The 22,593-nt window shown below is 40.7% G+C and overlaps 1 protein-coding gene across 1 annotated transcript in view; it reads left to right on the forward strand.

Moving 5' to 3' along the window:
- LOC111658112 (proprotein convertase subtilisin/kexin type 4-like) overlaps positions 1 to 22,593 on the forward strand; it is a 176,811-nt gene that overhangs the window by 20,328 nt on the left and 133,890 nt on the right. The window contains exons 4-6 of the mRNA XM_023410528.2: positions 9,768 to 9,849; positions 16,303 to 16,406; positions 22,036 to 22,141. Of these exons, the coding sequence (XP_023266296.2) occupies positions 9,768 to 9,849; positions 16,303 to 16,406; positions 22,036 to 22,141 (292 nt within the window). The remainder of the gene's footprint in view (positions 1 to 9,767; positions 9,850 to 16,302; positions 16,407 to 22,035; positions 22,142 to 22,593) is intronic.

The following is a 22,593-nucleotide window of genomic DNA, read 5'->3' on the forward strand; positions in this document are numbered from 1 at the left end:
CAAACTGCCATGTACTGTGTATGGCTTTGTTATGACATCTGCTCAGGCCAGCCAGTAGGCATTCTGGACAGGTGGACAAAATTTTCCAAATTTTTTTTTTTTGGGGGGGGGGGGCCATATACAGCTCTATTTTGTTGCTCTGCTGTCAATCTCACTGTTTGCTTCTGCCCAAGCTGGCTTTCCTACACCCACAGCAGTATGTTGGCTGCTGTCCTCCTCCTCCTCCTCCTCCTCCTCCTCTCCTGCATCTCTCTTCATTAGCTACAGCTATCCCTTCCTCACCCTCTTGCTGCAGTTGCCACAGCAGCACTGGTTGTAGCTTGGAAATATACAGAACAAATGAACTGGATAGCTAATCACACTGGTCGGACTGTCCAGCTTCCCCTGTGTTTTGTTAAGTTTCGAGGTACTCTGTTTTCCTAACACCTCTGGTCCAAGCTATCCTTTTGTCCCTTTTGACTCTATAAATATTTTTCAATATTCATGTGGATTGCAGGAGAAAAGATTCAGTCAGAGTTAAAAGATTAACATTAAGGCTATCGACCTGCACAAGCTGCAGATATTGACTAGCGGCCACGTACAGGCGTCTTCTCTGAAAGGAAAAGCCAACAACAATCCTTCCTCCCTCACATGATCATGTTTTGATTCAGTGTGTGTGCAGAGAGGAGGGGCTGTGCACAGACGGCGCCGTCAGTGTGTTTGTGACAGAGAGTGACAGAGAGGGAGAGAGGAGAGGGGGGGGAGTGACATTTGACTGGCCAAGTGTTTCGACCGCACCGTTTTCACAGTAACAGTGGGGGGTGGGCTATCGGATAACACCTTGAAATGTGTTTCCCACACGTATTTATATGTTATTTTTTACATAAAGAAAACTGAATGGAAAAGATGAGTGTAACTGTTTGAGGAGATGTCTGGATTGCCCCCCATACTTTGAAAGAACAATTTCCACTCAAGGTCCTCTTACTGGCTTCTGGAGCTTTCAATTATATCACACAGTCATCATCAGCAGAAGTCGTTAATTAAAGTTTTAATCCAACATCCAACAAAAAGCCCTTAAGTTTCATCATCTATTGTTCCATGCCAACTAAGAATGCTTGATCTTTTGATGATGTCTGATATAATTGAAAGCTCCAGAGCAATTGGGTAAGTGAGCCTTGAGTTCAGGTTGTTTTGTATACACCTTCCTGAGAAATATGTTGAAACAATATGATCTATAGTGCAGGTTACAAGTAACCCCCACCCTTTGTCAAACACATGTAGATAATGATGTGGAACCAAGGCTAACAATTGATAATGCAATTTAAAAGTGCCAGAAATACCTATAAATGTGTTGATGGAAATAATTCCTCATGAAGAAAATCCTTTTAAAGGTAAAACAGCTCACTTGAACTCGTAAATATGATGTTGCATAACAGAGGAATAACAAACACCCTCTATAAATCAGTGAAATCTCCAGCAGCCGCTGTCACTCATATCAAACACTGGCTGAGGTGAAGCAGTCCTTAGGAATGGGGCTCAGAGAGTTGTACTATAACAGCTTATTGTTTAGAGCAGAGACACTCTCTCTCTCTCACACACACACACACACACACACACACACACACACAAAGAATGGAGATCCACGGTGGTTTCTCAGAGTAGGAGGACATGGTTTTGCCACCATGTGATTCAGGCCGAAGTGACCCTCCACCAGCAAGGCAACAATCAGCTGTTGTATTAATTGTACTGCTAATGACATAATTAGCAGCGTTAACACAGCAAACAGAAATACGCACATTAACATTGGACATGCATACAGCAATATAGACACACAGGCGACCACAGCTCAGTTAACACATACAACCACAGGGCTGGAGTGTGACAGGACAGTAGAATCATCTCAGTGTTTTCTCTTGTCTCTGTACCTTGTTTACTTCAGACCCTGCCTCCCCTCAGTGACCCTCTTCCCAACTCTCCTAACTATCTTACCTCTTGAAGTTTCGTTCTCAAACACACAGTTATGTCTCTGACTCAACTCTCCGCTGACCTTTTCCAAAATGTCTCACATACTAAACCCCTGTCAGCTTCTGGCACAAACACACTGGTCCCTACTGGTGTGCTGCACGCTTAATGCACACGCACACAGAAGACTGCTGTTCACAGTATGTCCCAGTCTTCTAACGTCCGTGTTTGAATTCTGTTCATTTCCTTGTCTTAAAACCCGGCTACAGTTAATCTAAGCTGCAGCTGTTTGGAGGCCATGCCTAATTGTTGCAGTCTTAACTTGCAACAACAAGGCTCTCAGCGCTGAGAGAGGTCGTAGATACAGACAGCAGAACTGCTGTTCAGCTGCTTTTGATATAAACCTGAACAAAACAAATCTGAACGAAGTTATGTACGTAGTGACCAGTTTTCTCACAGTAGAAGATGAAACCAAAAATCAAGTTAAACATGGCTCAGCCTCCTTTTGACTAACTAATGTAATGTATTATCATTGGCATAAAAACTGTAAAAAAAAAACAAACAAACAAACAAACTAAACTTTGAAACTGTTTTTGGCTGATGGATTTGGTAATTTATGAAATCTACTCAATCCCAAAAATAACTACCTAATAAATACCTATAACATTCCCCGAAAGGAACAAAGAAATAGTGTTAATGGCATATTTGCTAACAATCCCACAATGCATTATGTTGTTGGAAAATTACAGCCATGCAATTCAACACCTGTCACTGCGGATGCAATATGATGATGATGATGATACCCAAGTGTTCAAAGTCCCACATAACTGCTCACTACAGAGTAAGCTTTGAGTGTCTATTACATCGTCTATTTTCATCCTTTTTATGTGTGTAGGGAAAACTTGCATGATGAGCACATTCAACCCTTACAAAAGGCAGAGTCTCTCACCTGTCGTTATTTCATGTTGTGGGCCATTGTATCATGTGCAGCTGCAAGTTATTTTACTGAGAGACGTTACTGACTCAGTCAAGATTAGGTTTGTTTAGTTGCAAAAAGTTGGGCCTCTGTGGGACATTTGGAAAAAGTCCAACATTGCTTGCGGTCTGAGAGCCTGACCCTGCGTGTTACATGTTTTTTTTTTTTGTGAGTGTGTTTCTGTTACCCTCATCTGAGGAGGTTTGACTTGCATGGAGATGCAAGACTGAATCATCCACACTAGATCCACTTACAAGGCTGATGGAGATAGTAGCCATTTTGTATCTTAATGTGATGCAGGTCAAGAGCTTGTTTTCATGGGTAAAAGTGTGGACAGCAAAGTTCCACATTGTTACACAAATCAAAGGAATCAAACGGTCTTTTTCACAACAGACTTTTTGATTGTCATTGCGTGAGTGTAGCACAAGAGTTACCATTAACATTAATGATGCATCTGTTCTATTCACGAGTCCCAGTCAGCCATGACACTGACAATGAGCCAGGATGCACAACACCAGGACCCTGAAGCTGAATTCAGTCTTCATTAAGTTTATTATTTATGCGTTTGTCCGACGGTGACATGTCTGAATTTATTTTGGGAAGAAGTGCTTTCTCACCATTGCAGGATTGTAAGCAGAATCTGCAGCTAATTAAGAGGAAACCTAATTTATGCCTACATGTCTTGATCTAGTGAACTAAAATATGAATTATAACACTTTGTTGACTAAATTTTAATTTACGATCTAATGCAGAGTCAGCTAGGTGGAGTGTTATCTGGCTAGCAAACTACCGCTGGTATTTTTAGTCTGTTCATACTGCAGCATTAGGGCTTGTGTTTTATGTGTGAGCTGGAACTTCTCTATCAATCCCCTTTGAATCATTCATCATAAAATCATTCATCATCATCATAAAATCATTCAGAGGTATAAATATATTACTTTCACAGTCTTATTAATTTCATTGTTTGGGCTATACTGTCATAAACTAACCTATATATTGGCAGTGCGTGGGTATTTTGAATATGAGCCCATTACATTCATCAGCGTCATGAACAAAACAGGTGGCAAACTGTGAAGCATTATTAAGCTAGTTTTGACTTACTTAGTTCCATCTTGATGCTACAGATGTCTCTCTCTCTCTCTCTCTCTCTCTCTCTCTCTCTCTCTCTCTCCCTCTCTCTCTGTCTCAGCCACTCTCTCCACACAGGACAGAAAAAACATTTGAATTTCCCCTCAATGCTTCCTCTCTGCTGAAGCGTTTGTGTGCTTTTTTTCCTCCCCTTATTTTTCTTCTTCTTTTTTTTTTTTTTTTGGGGGGGGCTTTTTTTTTAAGACTCCAGTCACATCTGCAATCCCGCGGCCCTATAAGGAGCTTTCACGCTTTTTGGTTTGCTTTAGATGTTTAATACCCCCTCTCTTTTGTGTCAGGGAGCCGAAGAGGCGTTAAGAAGCGCTGATAAACCCCACTTAGATCCCTTCCTGGCCCGTCACCCCGGCCTGCCGGGCCGCTTTAGCAGGGAACTGATCTGTGACGGCCTGCCACTCAAATGCAGCTCTGTTGAGACACTGCACAAAGGAGGAGAGGAGGCTGGGAGTGGAGGGAGGAAGAGAGGAGGGGGAGGAGGAGGCGAAGGAGGAAGAGGAGGCCAAGAGGTGCCCTAGAAGAAGACTAGAGGAGGGGCCAGAGTGTATCTTCCTGTTATCTTTCTCCCTGCTTTCAGTTTATGCAATTTCCCCCCTCACTCCCATCACTGCTCACCACTGTAGAGCTCACTCTTTTTTTTTTTTTTTTTTTTAAATGTGTCTATGCTGGTTTCACTGTTAATCTTCCGGTTGATGGTAACCCACACACAATCCCTCTGTTCTGTCGTCTGTTTTTTCTCTCTCTGGTCAGGGCCATCGGTCCGGCAGGTAGAGATGGGAGATTGAATGAAGAGGCAGGGAGTTGGTGGGTGGGGTTGGTGGGGAGTGTCGAGGACCAGATAAAGATCAGCGCTGCACCAGGGTCTGGGTGCTGGTGACTGCGGGTCATGCAGTGCATTCGCTGCTGCGTGGTGTAATGAGTCCAGCCAGGGCTGGGGCCAGGCCAGCGCCGACAGAGCGTCAGAAAGCACAGCGTTGTGATTGACAGGCAGTTGGAAGGGGCTTGGGGGTGGGGGGGCATGTGGCCACTGCTGCTGCCATCGCCATCACTTTCCCAGGGGGCTGCGGGTGGGTAGCGAAGCCCAAAATGTCAGTGCTGATATCTGTGCAGCTCGGCTCGTATCACACTGCTGCAGCTGCCTGCCATCCACCACTCCACTCATTCATGTAGAGACATGGGAGTATTATGTGCATGCACACACACACATACACATGCACACCCGCACTTTTCCTTCTGTTTCCTCACCACCTTTCTATTCTATTCTATTTCTAAGCCATATTCGTGCACACACATATTCATCATGGGATTTCAAACACACACACACACACACACACACAAACAAACACACACACACACACACACACACACACACACACACACACACACACACCTTTACTCTGTCCATCTTACTGTCTTTCTTCTCCTCCTCCTCCACACATTCAGATTGTGTCTCTGTCAGTTGTACCTCAGCTGCTCAATCATGCAAGTGCTCCACTGCCTTATTTTTCTTCCTCACTGTTGGAAAATGATTTTCCCAAACAAGTTTATTTCTTTATATACGCTGCCCGGTCTTTTTTCATTGATCCCAAACCTTGTGCTCTCTGTGTCTCTTTCTCTCTTTCCATTTAGCTAGGCTTTTATTATGAAAAGAGAATTGTCAGCGTCTTTTGTGCTTGACGCTGAAGTTGCATCAACTTGCTTTGTATTGCAACATGTGTTGGGCAGCCATTGAAAGAAGTTCCATTTATGAAGTGTGCTTTTTTCTGCTTGGTGATGTCATTTCTCAGCATATTTACACAGGACTTGTTTTATACAGTATGTGTGCTTGTGTTGTACTTGTGGTGTGTGTGTGTGTGTTGTCTGTATATGTGTATGTGTGTGTGTGCTGCCTATATGTCACAGCTGGATGATGAATGCGCTGACAGTGGAGGGGTCAGTGTCACAGACAGTGTGGTCAATTGCCCCTTGTCCCCTGAGTCTAACCTTGAGCAACACTCTCTAAAGAGTCTCAATCTGCCATTAAGGCCCACGCCTACACACACACACACACACACACACACACACACACACACACACACACACACACACACACGTTCACAGACACTCCCTAGTGAGTGTGTGCCATTAGTAGCTGGCAGAAGCTGGTTTGACAGAGAGCGATTAGCTCCCTATCATGTGTATTGATCACTGTGTCCTGGCTGCTCCTCTAAAGGAGGGGCTGGAGGGGTTTTTACAAGGTAGTTAGAGAACACGCGCGTGCGCGCGCGCACACACACACGAACACACACAGTCACATTCTTGTTGTCTCTGTATGTATGTAATGCCATGTCTTTGTCGTGTTATTTATAAATTAGAAACATATAAAATATGATATTATCATGTGTTATCATATTTTGATTCATGAATTCTATTTAAAGGTGTTTCATTTTATCTGTATGTGTGTGTTTGGGTGTCATTTATAGAAACAAAGTATTTTCTGAACAGATTCTGAATCAATATCAATGTACATTTTGGGAAAACATTTTGAAATTATAATAGGCTGAGCTTCGTGGGCTCAAGGATGTATTTGTGTAGACAAAATAACAGGATAAACAGCACTACAGATCAAACTGCTGTAGGCTGTGTGAGAGTTGAAATGCACTTTTGTCAGGGTGAAATAGTGAGTTACATAATGAAATCATTTTCTGAACATGCACCTTTCAATATGCAAAATTACTGCATGGAGAGCAAGTGTAATCCAAGCTCACAAGTGCAGAATGTGAGTAGTTTTTAAATTTGCAAGGGTGGAACAATAAAATGCGTTTACTTTCCTCATATGATGAATTAATATTTGGCATTTCTGTATGAAGGGCCACTGTGATCCAGGCTTATTATCTAGACATGGTGAAAACAGTTTTTAAATAAAAATGAAATACACTAATGACAAGTGAGGTTTGAGCTCATCCAAACTGTTAGCGTATCTATTTCACCCGCTCACAGTGGCTGCATCTTTAGTAAAGATTATATCTAACCTGACAATTAAACAGGACCAGAAAATTATTCATATCTTGTTTTAGATAAAAAATGTTATCATACAGTGGGTAAAGAAGGTCATAATATCCGTTACCAAGGGTTCACTTCCTGCAGCCACTTCATAATAAAGGCCTTCCAGTTGTTAACTGGTGAAAACAGTCAGACTGTGTATTAAAATAAATGAATGTAAAGGTGTAGCACATGTTAGATTGTAGCTATTTTTTTTTTTAACAAAACTTTTGTCAAATATAAATTTAAACTAGTTGAAAGATAATTGAAAGCATGTGCTCACTGTAACTGACCTTTGACCCAGCGTCCTTTCCTAGTGTCCTGGACAACCTGGAAAACAGGTGACCAGTTTTCCAGTTATGGAAAACACATGGAAAATAAGAGGAAAAGGTAAAATGTCCTAGAAAATCTTGTGTTGTTGTTGTATTTTAATATTGTTCCATTTTCGTCCAACGTTATGTTCAGGATAATGTTGACGTTCATTTGTAGGCTATGAATGACAGTATTTTGTATAGGCTGCCATTGGTTTTGTTTGGCAGTGCTGTGAATGCATCGTTTTTCATTAGGTTTATAGATGAACGTATTCTTCCCAACTTGTTTTGAACTGTTCAATAATGGATTAGCATGTTTGGTTCAGTTGCTCGCTAGCTTGTTTTGCCTGTAGCTAAAGGTTTAAGGGTTGTGATTCAACATCGATGGTGCAAAGGTTTCAAATGTATGTTGGTTGATTGCTGCGAGTCGGGTAATAATAATAATACGGGAAGCCGGGGTCAATACAATGAGGTGCCCAGCTGTATATTAGTCAAACACCGGCTAAATACTTGCTAATGGCTCTTTTTACTTTGCTAGCATCTTTGCTAGCGTCACTTACCATGGATGTATGATACATACAAGCTTTAAACCCATTGCTGCGTTGTTCAGGTAAAAGAGACCATAATATGACGTGACATGTTTAACTGTTGTAGCTGTAGCTCAGAGTGGGTGTGATTAACCTCGCTGAAAACTTAATTTCCTATTGCTAGTGAAGGGGCTAAAGTGTGAAGTGCAGTAAATAATCTTAGCAATTCAACTTCGAATTTGTACATGTAGCTATGTAAAGTTAAGATTTCTCAGGCTATTATTTGTGTTATTGATGTTCCTGGCAGGCTATTTAGTTATTGGTGTTCAGGCAGCAATGGTAAATATAATCCATAAGAAAAAAGTGAGCCAGGTTATAAATCAATAACGATGATGATAATGATGAATTTTATTTACATAGCAAAAGTTGTTGCAATCAATTTGTCATAATTTCATAATTAATTAAGCATGTAAGAGATGGTTTCTTAGATAAGTATAGACAAGTGTAGACTGCACTCATTTTAAATCAGACTTCCACAGATGGGAACATATTGTTGTATGGTGTGATTCCTGTATGTCATGAGCTAGATCATCACTGAAAATGTCCTGGAAAAAGATCTCTAGAAAAGAGTGAGAACTTTGTGGTTAGATCATGCTGACATCAGGAGTCTGCTCACATCTGTATGTGTGGGATTTTTTTGAGCCAACATTGTGATATTTATGTGAATGTACTTTAAGTGCAGATATGTAGTTTTAAATGAAAGGTAATCACTTATGATATACCTATACTGTGTATTTAAATCTTAAAACTTTATATTTGCTTTAAAAATGTCAAGTATGCCTAACATTGTAAATAGGATAATGTCTATGTTTCTCTAGCTGATTAGACATCTCCTCCAGTATATGTGCATTAAGTTAAGTATTAGAATGAGCTTATTATGTTTTTACTTAATCTCATCTTAAATCAAGGTAAATGAATATAATCAGCCTAATATAAACAGTAATTTGATTACATCTACAGAACTGTACAAGTATCACATCCACTTCTTGGGAAGTTCACACCAGCTCCTGCCTCTTGTTAATTGAGTCTAATTGAAGAACATGAAGGGGGAATAAAGCAAGCAGGCTTTTACGACATAAAAGACTGCAGCCGCCTCTCAATAGTATTTATATTCAACCTCTTCCACTCTGATTTAAGTGTAAGAGGACAATAGTGGACTGACACTGATATGTGTGTGTCTACGTGTGTGTCTGTGATCTGTTGTTTGATATAGTGCACACAAGGACCAGCCTCTTATCAGATCAAAGCTGCAAGCAGCAGCCTATGAAAGAAATTGTGTGTGCATGCGTGTGTGCTGTGGAGGACAGAGGTGTAGGTGAGGCGGTGGTGTTTTCCTTGCTTTTAACCCAGGACAATGGGACTGCAAAGGACAGAGCAAGCGAGTACTCTTTGAACTAATGAAGAGGAAACCTTTAACTCTCCCCCATAAAGATACCCAACTCTCCCTGTGCTGTGGATTTCCCTCAGTTTCAAAACAGAATGAAACAGAATAAACCAAAACATTTCATATGCTTCGCACCTTTCACTGTTTTCTTATCCTCATAAATACAATATTCTAGACAAATAGCCATACAAAGCAAAAGCAAGACTTGAGAAGATTATTAGAGATGTAGTACATGAACATCTAGTAGTAGTACTAGTATACTACTAGTAGTAGTAGCATTTAGTAGTTTTTGTAGTTTTGACCACGAATTAAAACATAACTGAACATTTCTAATATTTTAGTGATTTACCAATGCCAACATAATGTCACATTGTCCTCAAAGTAATTTATGTTGTGATTCGCAGGTTCACTGGGTACAGAGGCAGTACAGTTATTATAGAGACAAACGGGCTCCTGTGACAGGACTGGACCACAGTATCGTTCACAGTAAGTTTTGATTAAAATGCTTTTTTTCCAGTCACGCTTTCTTTTTACAGTGCTGGTTATTTGCTGAAAATACAGACCTTGAAAGCCACTGAAAACTTGGTTTCACATCTGTATTTACCTCCAAGATATAACATAAGATGTGATTTGTGTATTCATTTGTCTAACATGACTGACTATTTGTAATGAACCTATAACCCTCATGGTAAATACTTTTATAACTATAGACACTTATAGTAACACAAATTTTCAGCCTGGTAATAAGTAACACTTTCACAGATATATTAATGTGAGGAAAAGTTTATTTTCCTGGCTCCAAAATGACCTGGAGGTAAAGCCGTGTGTGGACCTGTGAGGTAGTGCCATGAGTGAATAGAGCTCCAGCAGTTGACTTCATGCAATCCCAGCATTCATCAGTTAAAATGAAAACACCGCCATATTGGCAGGAGTAGCGAAAGTATTGCTATTGCTGGGTTAATGACCGCTACCAGCTATTTGTTTCACACTGGAATGCCAGAACACCCGAGAGCAAGTAAAAGGGGAAGCATTTTATTGGATTCCTGATTCTGAATGACGACAATAAATGGATCACTGCCATAAAACGTGCCACAGCTGAGAGACGAGACCCTGCAAGCAACGGATTCCACTTGTGCAGTGACCACTTCATATCAGTTACAGTATAGAAGGCTTCCTAATGTTAATGTCTTCTTTATTTAACAGGCTTTCATTAGGTTTATGATAATTTAATTGATCCATAAGACAACTTTGAGCTATATATTACTGCATGGATCTTGTCGGTTTAACACCAGCTAAGCTAAAAGAAGCTTGTTGCTAACGGAAAAGTTTGCAGGACATTTTAGTCAGTGTTGTCGGAAGTAATACATTGCCTGTATTGCTTTTTTCTTTTTTTGCTGTATTTGTGGATATCCGTAGAGCAACATTTGTTTCTAACAGTGAGATTCAAGCAGCAAAGAGTCTAACTTTTGATACCTCTACATCATGTAAACTATATGTACATTTACTTATGGTTTAGGGAAAACAGTGACAAACTTCTGTCACCCAGCATCATCCCATCCATCTTCACATGTCCCAACATACACATTCCCCAGAGAGGAGAAAAAGAATGCAGTTGGATGTATTCAGCAGAAGACAGAGGAGCAAACTCCAAAGAGGAGAGCAAGTAGAGAAGTCATCCGCTGCAGGAGTAATCCTTTTAACGAATGTCCTCGAGACAGCAGCAAGCATCCCACTGCAGACAGTGGGTAGATTCCCTGACAGGAGCCTCTGCTATGAGTGTAAAACACTAAGAAATGATTTCCAGCCTATTCCTGGTCATAATAATGATCCAGCAACTCCACCATGTTATAGTGAAAACTGTAAGCAGTACATTAAATCTCTTGAGTTGGAAAGCCACGCATTGAGGGCTGAAAATATGTTGTTAAAAGGAAAAAAAAATTATTCAAACTGGATTGAATGAGATGAGACAGTTTTGACAGTTTTTCATTTTATAGCTCCGGCTCTCAAACCGTAGTCTGGCCTGTTTCAGCAATACATGCTAGCTTTAATTAAGCTTAGAGATAAATTTGTCTTTTGACTTTTTGGCTTATTATTTTGCCACTGATTCAACAACAGTTTCGAAGTATTTCAAACACTGTATTAGTGTAATGTGTTGTGTATAAAAACAGGCAGTAGAAGATGTTTAGATGCACTCAGAATGTGATTATTTACATGGAGAGAGCTAAATAAAAGTGAGAAAGAAAAACGTGTCAAAAATAAAGCTCTTGTGAATAAATACCATGTATTCACGGCTTTAAAAATACTTGTAGTAACTACATTGTGGCTTTCAAAGGTTTTGGATAGCTGCAGTCTGAGTGTAACATAACAAATTAGTTTGCAGTGTTAGAAATACTCATAGAGTGGCGGTGATACCCGAGGCGCTTTTTCAGCATTTCAGCTGTTTTACCTTCTCACAATAAGTTAATTTACTCCTTTTAAGTATTTGAGTCTTTCTTCCAACTGAACATCCAAATACTTTATTTCTAAAGTGGTTTACATGTCAAATTTAACAGTTTTAACAGTTGTGTTAGAAACCGTCCAGTGTCAAGCATTACAGGAATGAGTGAGTTGTATTTGAACGTGTTCGGTTCATTGGTACTTAAACGCACAGTATGTAACTTCTGCCACTAGGGGTCTCTCAAGCAAAACAATAACATAAGATGGCTTTGGATGATGTCGTGAGATAGCGTGAGATCATAGGAGCCGTTGCCGTAAGCTTCTTTCGCTTTAGATTCATTCAGTGTCAGGCGTTTAGGTGGTTTTTACTGGGAGCCGAATTATCTGCAGAGGTCTCCTCCTTTCCAAAACAAACAGACAAGGTGATTATAAACGTTGAAAGCACTGACTGAAGCAGTTTCACGTTTAAAATTAGTGTTTCTATACGATGGACATGAGACGCCATAGAGGGGCTGGGAGTTAAGATTGCCGCTAACCTTTTTTTCGATTGTCTCTCTGATAACTTATGAACCAGACGTTCAGCAGGTTTTTACCACCAGCCGAATTATCCGCAGAGGTGTCCTCCTCTCCACGACAAATTGACCAGGGGATTAAAACTGGTAGAAACAACGAATAAGGCAGTTTCACATAAAAAATCAGTGATTCACCGACGCTCTTTGGTGGACACAGGATGTCTCACAGGGGCTGGGAGCTGAGCTGCCTAACATTTACTCAGCTTTTTTCTCTGATGATCCAGATCATCCAATTAAAATACACAGTTGAAAATGAACAAGGTGTAAGACTTGTATCTAAAAAATGTGGCTTAAAACTAGATAAAAGTCAATTTTTAGCTTCTGGCAGCCATCGACAGTGCCGACGTATGCACATAGGGGATATGACGGCATTGAAAGGTGACCAAATGAAACAAACCATATTACCATAACCATATTAAAATGGTCAATGCGAGGGTTGTTTTATTTGTGTATGTGTCAGTCTTTGCTGCATACGTTTTTCTATATGCCTTTGAAACGTCATTTTGATCTTTTTGACAATGCACCTCTTTGAAGAAACCAGTAGAACAACAGCAGCTGTCTTATGGCTGTTTAATATCTTACATCATGCACGTGTATTACTCTAAATCCAGTCATATGTATATTCTTGTGTAATGTGTTATCGTGTGTGTGTTTGTTCAAGAATGAACTGGCTCACGTCATGCTGCGGTGTCTCTTTGGCTCTCCCTCTCACTCAATGTATGTTACTGTCTTCACTGTGTTGGTCAGCTGCTGCTCTGACAGATGACAGAAAAGTGAGAGAGTGAAAGAGAAAGAGGAAAAAAAAACTTTACACAGCAGTTGTGTGTTTATTCACATACAGGAAAGAGAGAGGAAGAGAGACTGCACTTGTCCATTTTGACCCATATGAATTTTTTTAAAGTCTAATCTTTCTTTCTTGGTATTTCTGGATTAAAGCTGCCAGTGATCAATATCATGTGCCAGTTTTAAATGTCTCAAATTTTTTTCCAAACACTGTTTCTTGGCAGAGTTGAAAAGCCTCATTACCGCACACTAAACTCTATTAAAACGCAGGATACAGTTAATAATACCAGTAGTATTACTATTGGTGTAATGGTACTAGGACTGAACAATATGGAAAAATAATCATAATTATTTTGGCAGATATTGTGATAGGAGTCATGTTTGTTGTTGAAATAGGAAATTTTGCATTTCGTTTTCACTGGAAAAAAAAATAAAAATGATGATAATGATATTTTTGCAAGCATGTTCCCTTACATCTGGAGAATATGATTTGTAGGACAGGGCATCTCTGTAGCACCATATTGTTTCATCACTTCATTTATGGTATGGTGTGACACATTTTAGCTTTTATCAAAAAACTCCTGCAACTCCTGCAATTCATGTACTGCACTTGGTCATTTTGTGATTTTGATAATAAATAAATTGTTTGGTCAGCCCTAAATGGTACAGAACATTTAACGGTTTGGTGTTTTTTTTTGGTTCAGCAGGGGAAACAAATTACATTTTAGCATTTATTTAGTGATGGAAACCTTAAACAGAGGCTCATTCATTATGATTCTTACTGAAAGAATTAAGGCACTCAAACACTGGTCGATAAGAAAAATAAACCAACATGTCAGTAATGCTCCATCATATGATTATTAACACATTGTATTTTGTTTGTATAATCTTTATACAACATGTTAATTAGAAAGCTTTCCAGATGGTATTATAAGCAGAGTTATTACCTTTGGACAAAGTCAGGCTGGATGTTTTCCCCTGTTTCATGTCTTTATGCAAGGCTAAGCTAACTTTCTCCTGTTTGTAGCTTCATTCACATCAGACAGACTGGTATCTTCTCATCTCAAATTCACAAAATGTCAATTTATTTGTTTTCATTACTGGCTGTGTCAAAATTGTCTAATTTCGCTGGATAATGTCTTTGATCTTTGTTTCAGTATGTGTAATACCCCAGTGGACCCAAAAAGATAAGATATTATATTTTAAGAAATCAGTAGTCTGTGTATTAAGAAATATTAAACAATTATTTTTCCGAATTGAATACACATATTAAATTGTTTACAAACTAATTATCTTATGTCTATGAGTTGGTGACAGGAGGTGATAATAAGACTTTGTAAATTAGTCTTTGGAGCATAGGAAACTTTTTTTTTTTTTTTTAATTCCTTTCTTTGACTTTATATTAATTTTTTGGATATGTGCTTTTCTACCATTGCTGCTTGTTAACAGTGTTGCTGGTCTCTATCACAGTCCGTTTGGGTTGACTGCATTTTGGATTGGGCTCAATTATCCTCAGGTCTGTTTGGATCGCGTCGGACTGTGCTCACTTTTTCTCTTGTTCAAAAATGCATTTATGCACATGAGGGTCAGAGAGGTTTGTTATGGGTCCATTTTGGATTGGGCCCAATATTTTGGTCCCATGAAGATCTCTACATTATAGTGCCAAGCAACTGTTAAATACTCATTTGGATAATGCTGTTGTTTTGCATGGTTGATCATTGTAAGCTGACAGTTTTCAGTGGAACCACTTCTCACCCAGTGTCACTTTTAAGTTTGTGGGAAACCTTAAGGCTCTCAAGTGATATATCCATCTAACATCTAAGACTGTTCTATCTCTGGTTTCACATTGGTGTGAATCATACTGACATCGCTGTGTATATGACTCAGACATCCATGGACTAATTTTAGAATGTATGTTCTACACATATTAAGGCCTAATTAAAGTGTAGAAAGCTAATGTATCAGTAATTATTTGGTTCACAGAGAGCACTGAACCACAGAAAGTTGCATACTGAATGGAAAGGTTCAGGACTAATACATGTGACATTACACTCCTAATTAAAGATACTATATGTAACATTCAGAAAACCCTTGTTATTAATGACACTGGTGGCCATTATGTGAACTGCAGTCAGTATCCTGTTGCTCACGCGTGCACACGGGCTCGCACTCCATTGGTTTCATGTTGATAGATGAGTTTAACGCACAGTATGTAACTTCTGCCTCTAGGGGTCTCTCAATCAAAACAATAAGAAAAGACGGTGTCGGATGATGTCATGAAATAGCATGGTATCATGGGAGTTGTTGTCTTTACCGCAAGCTTCTCCCGGTTTCGATTCCTTCAGTGTCAGTGGTTCAGGAAATCAAACAGACCACTTGATTATAACCGTTAAAAACACTGAATTAAAGCAGTTTCACATTTAAAGTCAGTGTTTCACTGATGCTGTTCAGAGGACAGAGACGTCAGGGAACAGTTGGAGTTGACATTGATGTTAACCTTTGTTTTGATTGCTTCTCTGATAACTTATGAACCAGACATTCAGGAGGTTCGCATTCAGCGGCCGGGTCTCCAGTCCGACCCAATTCATCAACATTCATGCATGTTGGTGTGCAACATTTTATTACAGCCAGTTCAGAAAGAGAGATCCCCATTAACAATTGGTGTGATATTGATGTGTGAATTCTGTAATGCATACAGTGTATTATGAACCAAACTACTTCATATCCATCGTACGTGAGAAAGAGAGGGAGAAAAAGAGTGAGTGGCAGTGAGATGGAGCGATGTGCCGGGGCTAAGGATGTGAGGAAAGAGAGAGAGAGACGCAGTGAGTGTAATGTGTACTGTATGTAGAGAAAGGTGCAGGCCTTGATGAGCCGATAGCACATTCATAGACAGTGAGCCAAGCTGTGCCGCAGCAATGATATGCTAATGATATGCTAATGATATGGTAATCTGCCAGAAGTATTCCACCTCACTGGAGGGAAAGGCAATCTGGGAGGCCTTTCACCATTGGTTGGTGACCAGGGACTTCCTGAAATCATAGTTCAAGACAAGAAAACAGACACACACACCCACCCACACACACATATACACACACATCACACACACACACACACACACACACGTAATGGATCTGTGTGCTTGCAGGTTCCCAGAGGAGAGAGTATGCAACTGACAGACAGCCTGAGGAGAATAAGAGTGACCAGCCCCTCACCTTCAATGACCCGCTCTGGCCCATACAGTGGGAACTGGTGGGTGTAATTGTGTGTGTGTGTGTGTGTGTGTGTGTGTGTGTGTGTGTGTGTGTGTGTGTGTTTGCCTGTGTTCACTGGGCTTATCTGGAAGTCTCTCTCTCTCTCTCTCTCCTCTCAGCTCTTGTCCTCATGGTGAAGGATGTTCCTCTGACAGGCATAAGTCAGGCAGGCTTTCATGTGTGACTGGAGAGAGAGGCAAAATAGAGAGAGGTGGGGAGATTACGGAGAGAGAGAGAGGAGGTGAAGGGGGGATTGTCCATGTTGAACTCAGACAGATGTCGGGGATTGATGAGGCTTGGAGCAATACTGACACACAACTGGGTTGCAACAACAAGACAAGCTCATGCCTTCAGCAGAGTCTTGTTCTCACTGTTTGACCAATATGTGTTTGTGGAGACCAACAGGAGCAGAGAACTGGTATATTTGGGAATGAAATGTCATTTTATACTCTTGAATACTGGCACAAAATATCAACTTCAGTCCAGACTGTTCAGGAGCTGTATATACAACATTTCTTTCACATAATAATTAGAATTCAATCAGAATTAAATGCCTCTCATCAGCTCCTTGATCAAAATAAACTTACTAAAAAAGTTCTTAAAAGAAATTTGATTCTATTAGAAAATAAATTCCTTGTATAATCCAAAGGATACACATGTTTGTGTAAATGTTTGTTAAAGATCACTTTCTATTTTTCTGATATTCATTCTTCTCTCTCAGCACAAGTGCACTTCAATTAAGTCAAAGATCTTCCCCTGGGCAGATGTACTCTCTATTCTTTGTCTTTTATTTGCAATCTCTACCAATTTTCATACATTTATCTCAGAATAGGAGATATTAAGTCATTCTGTGGAGGTAAACAGTAGGCCAGATAGCTCAGATAGATTGCTAAGATAAAACTACTTAAACAAAATTCATTTCAAGTTGAGCTGAAAAGCACAGCAGTGAGCTAATCAGAAGGACTGGGCTCATGAAAAACGTTTTTTTAAGATATACATTCATGGGGAGGCCCCAGTAGCTCAGCCAGTATAGATTGTATACCACTAAGAAGGCTGAATGCTGGTTTGAATCCAGCTCAGGCCTTTTGCTGATATATTGTGATATAGTTATACTGTATATATTGGAATATTGGAGTCGGAGTCTGCACAGTACTGATCAACTGATACCGACCCAATCATGAGTCGTCATGATGTCACACTCCCGTTTTATAGCCTCACATAACTAATTAAAGCAAAACTTATCAGAAGAATGAACACTTGCACCATACATCAGCGTGAGCAGAACTAGCTTAAAATGATTGAAATTATCGTTGGGGAAAAATATATCTGGCATTAACTTTTCATTTTAATTTGTTAGCTCATGTCCCATCCGCTAACATGGAGGGGGTGGTTTTATGACATATGCTGCAGTGAGCCACCAGGGGCGATGAAGATGTTTAGGCTTCACTTTAGGGAGCTGTCATGTCTCAGTCATTGGTTCTCTCCTGGACACATTCTGGTCAGTACAATAACATATTTAAGTTTGATACCAAGCGCTATTATTAAAAACGATCAACCCTTGTACATCTTTACAACAGTTGGCTGACATTGCTGATTGCTTATGTGAAGCATGTGAACAGGACACCTTGCACACTTATTTTATTTTTTATTCCCTTATATATGTTTGTATTTACATCGTAATTTGACCACTGTCAGTTTTAGTAATTCTTACATTGGCAGCATATGTTCAAAAGTGTAATTTTACCCATTTTTATGGTATAAAAGATGTCTGATTTGGTATTATAAGTGATCTTGACATACAGATAAACACGCTCACACAGCAGGGCGGCAGGGCTCAGCCAATCAACACTGCGGATGCTCTTGACTGACATGCGAGGGTGGAATCTGACACAGCCAGGAGGGGGAGGGGGGAGTGGAGTCAAGAGATTCACCACGGCAACTGGCAACACATTGATTGACACCTCAGTTCTCGGGGCAAGTTGGAGGGGTGAGAGTCAGGACGGGGGTGGATGGTGGTAGAAACAGAAATGGAGGAAGAGAGGAAAGAATAAGGGGGGGGTATGGGGCAAAAGTAAAAGGGAAATCAGACACAGCTTTGCTATATGAATGTGAATGGTCTCATACACTAACTGTTCTGATTAGACATTTATACATGATTGTTCATAAGTGACGGTATGATGGAGGATGGAGGTTCTTCAAAATATAGCTTTAACTCTGTAGTTTGATTATGTAAAGTGAACAACAGAACAGAATTATCAATAACTCAACAATCAAAAGAATGTAAAGAATTCCCAAAGTTGAGGACATCTCTCCCTCTCTCTCTCGTTCTCTCTTCCTCCCTTCCTCGCTCGCCCTCCTCCTCTGCTCTCATTCTGTTGTGTTTAATCAGCCTCTGGTGGGTGTGGATATTGATTGAGGGTCAGTAATCTGCTCAGGGTTGGTAGCCTGCCAGGGACCAGATGTGCGTGCGTGCGTGCGTGTGTGCGTGCGTGCGTGCGTGCGTGCGTGCGTGTGTGTGTATATATCTATCTATATAGTCAGGGCCAAATATGCGGGGGGAAATGTGTGTATATTTTATATATATGATCATTGGTGAGCAGTATATACACTCACTCACACAGAGACATGGCGAGTGGACTCACTGTATCCTTGCTTAGTTCAGCTCCTCCAGAGGAGCTTGTTCAAAGCTGCTAAAATCCATACAGCATCCTGGACGTGCTTGCTGTGGATGGTGTGTGTGTGTGTGTGTGTGTGTGTGTGTGTGTGTGTGTGTGTGTGTGTGTGTGAGAGACTGTGTGTGTGAGAGACTGTGTGTGTGTGTGAGATTGAGTGAGTGAGAGCGATCGAGAGAGAGTATGTGTGTGTTTGTACACTGTGGCTGAGGGGCAGTTGAGATAAAGGCAGAGAAGCAAGAGATATTGTTTTGTTGTTGTTGTTTGCATGTGTGTCTTCTGCATAGAGACAGTGTTGGTGTGTGTTTGTTTTCTGCTTGAGTGTTGCATGAACTTTTTTGCAACTCTGTATACATGTATTTATGTGCTTTTGAGTGTGCGCGTGTATGTGTGTCTGTGTGTGCACATATATGTGTGTTGGAGAGGACTGGTTGTGTTCCAGTGCTTTAGAGAATGATTATGATTCTGTGCAGGAGTCTGCGTGTGTGTGTGTGTGTGTGCGCGTGTGAGAGAAGCTTGCGTTGCTGGCTTTCACTTCATGACCGTGTGTGTGTGTGAAGTGAGTCAGTGTTCAAGATGCCTCTCTGTGGGCTTATATCCAAGTTCACAAAGATGTGTGTCTGTGTACCCTGTGTGTGTGTGTGTGTGTGTGTCTGTGTACCCTGTGTGTGTGTGTGTGTGTGTGTGTGTGTGTGTGTGTGTGCACTCCCCAGGGTCGGTCCTCGTGCTCTGGTGGACGTTAGCTTGCTAGCTGCCTCCATTCATCTGCTTTATTCTCACACACTACAAAGCAGCACTGCTCCCCAGATGCAACCCCCCCGAACACACAACAAACACACGCACATGCAAAGACACACAAGCACAGACACACTACCCCCCTACTAAGCCGTTTTTTTCCCCATTGTGCGCTCTCTTCCTCTCTTTCTCTCCCTCTCTTCATCATGATAACAACAAAAGAGTTGAAGACTCTTGAAACACTCACTTTGAATATCAAATTGCTTGTGTGTGTGTGTGTGTGTGTGTGTGTGTGTGTGTGTGTGTGTGTGTGTGTGTGTGTGTGTGTGTGGGTGGGCAGGGGAGTTTGGGGCAACTGCTGACATTTTTGGTGAGACAGTTTGTTCACTACCTTTTTGTCTGTGTGTTTATGTGTGTGCAGCTTTGTGTGTATGAAGTGTGTTGAGTGCCTGTGAGCATGTGTGTGTCTGCATATGCACCATTTAAGTTGTATTTGTAAAGTCTTTGTGTGTGTACAATATGTTTATGATGGTGTTAAGGTTTTCATCTGGATGCATGTAGTTTGTTAGCCACTAAGGCTCATGGGAGTTACAGCATTGGCTCTTTTACCTCACCATGCTTGGGTCACTGCTGTGCATGTGTTTGCAGATTTGTGTGTGTGTGTGTGTGTGTGTGTGTGTGTGTGTGTGTGTGTGTGTGTGTGTGTGTGTGTGTGTGGGTGTATTGTTTAGTTTGAGGTGCGAGGATGAAACACCCGTCTCTGTGACTTTCACATGAACTCTCTGGGCTCCTTATGGCCACCCTGAACACCCATATTGTTTCTGAGTGACACAAGCTACAGGGATGTGCACACATTCCCTACACACAGACACACAACCCAACAGCTTACTGTAAATACATACAGTATATGTCTGTTCATGCACACATAGCACAGATCTGCAGGAAGTATATTCACATTCAGTATATAGACCACAAGAAAGTAACATGAGTAGGCACAGTGAGGTCCTGACCGGAACTGGGTAGAAGTGGAATTTTTTATTGACGCTTGTACTGGTAGTGGATATTGACAAAGCTTACTGTAGTTTTTGATACATGAAAATGCTCCTTTGGGTTGTTTTTAATAAATTAAAACTTAAAATGAAACAAAGAAATTTGTCATGAATAGGAACACAGCTTCTTAACTGTGGCTGCAAAGGCGACAATGTTAATAGCCAACTGACCGCTGTGTCCGTTGTTAAAGCACTGTGTAGAGCTCCCGGCAATGAAACTGCAAGACGGGACGACTGGAGTTGACACAGTAATGACAAAGAGCACAGCACTCTAGGACTGAGGTTGTCTGGAAATTAATGTTAGTTTAGCATGTGCTTTGCCAAATTACTACAAATGTAATTTAAGTTTACTTGTGTCAACACAGCTAAAGTGTAAACACATGAAAACCATAGTTTATCCAGAATTTTCCAACTTTTAAATGCAGAATCAATTACGAGAAATCTCAACAATATCCTGTTTTACTGCGGTTGTATTTGCAGCACATTCTAATGGAACTTAACAAAAACTAACGGCCATTTCAAACTCCATATTCGCTGATATCCTATGTGTGTGTTTTTTTTTCTGATTCAACTATCAGTTATTTGTGACAACAATGCGACATTACATAATGTGGAGAAGAGTTTGGGGCAGCACAAATACATCATGAGTAGGAAGGAAACAGTGTCAGCAGGTGGAGTTGCATGTCTACCTGAGGCGGGCAGGTGACTGGGTCAGGTGGTGAGCAGGAGCAGGTGAGGACTTGTAGATTAGGAACATAGGAGATGTACGAAATGCGTGGCGCACACACTAAATAGAGAAAGTGGAAAGAGAAAAGGAAGAAGAGAAGGATGATGCAAATGATTGCATGACAGGGACGAGCAGGTGGAAACACAAGTGCAATTTCATGCCAAACGGAGTATCAAAATTGCACTGCACCACCTGATCTGCATAAACACAACCTCTGCTTCACCAAACCAGAGAATGTGCAAACAGGTGCAAATTCAAAATGACTAAATAGTGTCCAATGAAAATGGTCTGGCAACAGTGTTAATGTAACCACCGGCTTTGCACACGTCTTAGACTTGCTGTTAGTGAGTGATGCATTTGTGTTTATGTCCAACTATAAACTATTCGTGTGTGTGTGTGTGTGTGTGTGTGTGTGTGTGTGTGTGTGTGTGTGTGTGTATTTAGTTTTCACAGGGCGAGTACATCTCCAGCAGATTTGACCTGAATCTGATGCCAGTTTGGAGCAAAAACATCACGGGTCATGGAGTGGTGGTCAGCATCATTGATGATGGTGAGTTTAACTTTAACAAACACGCTCATGCACACATTTTCAGACTGATTGGATCTTTTAAATAGGTACGCAGGCTCATACTGCGCATTATATAGATTTATACAAATGTGGATGTTCTTGCAACCAAAATAAGACTGTTGTGGCATATTTTGGAATATTTTATACACTCTGCTTTTTTATGCAGTATTTTGTAAAAGGCAGCAGTGTGCGTTATTAAAAGATTTTACATTGGAGAGGACTTGTCAAGTTTGGTGTGATGAAGCTGAACTCTGGCCCTCAGTGGAGAGGGTGAGTGATTTCTGTTATGCCCCCCCTCTCCCAAAATTCACCACCACCATCATCTTCGTCTCAGTCACGCCACAATGAGAATTCATTTCTCTCTGATTGCTGGGATATCTGGCAACAAGGGAAATGAGAGAGCGGCATCTTATGGGCTCATTCATCAAGAACTA

This window comes from Seriola lalandi, unplaced genomic scaffold (assembly GCF_002814215.2).
Source record: "Seriola lalandi dorsalis isolate HSWRI2012SDOR001 ecotype SW California unplaced genomic scaffold, Sedor1 jcf7180002054425, whole genome shotgun sequence".
Lineage (NCBI taxonomy): Eukaryota > Metazoa > Chordata > Actinopteri > Carangiformes > Carangidae > Seriola > Seriola lalandi.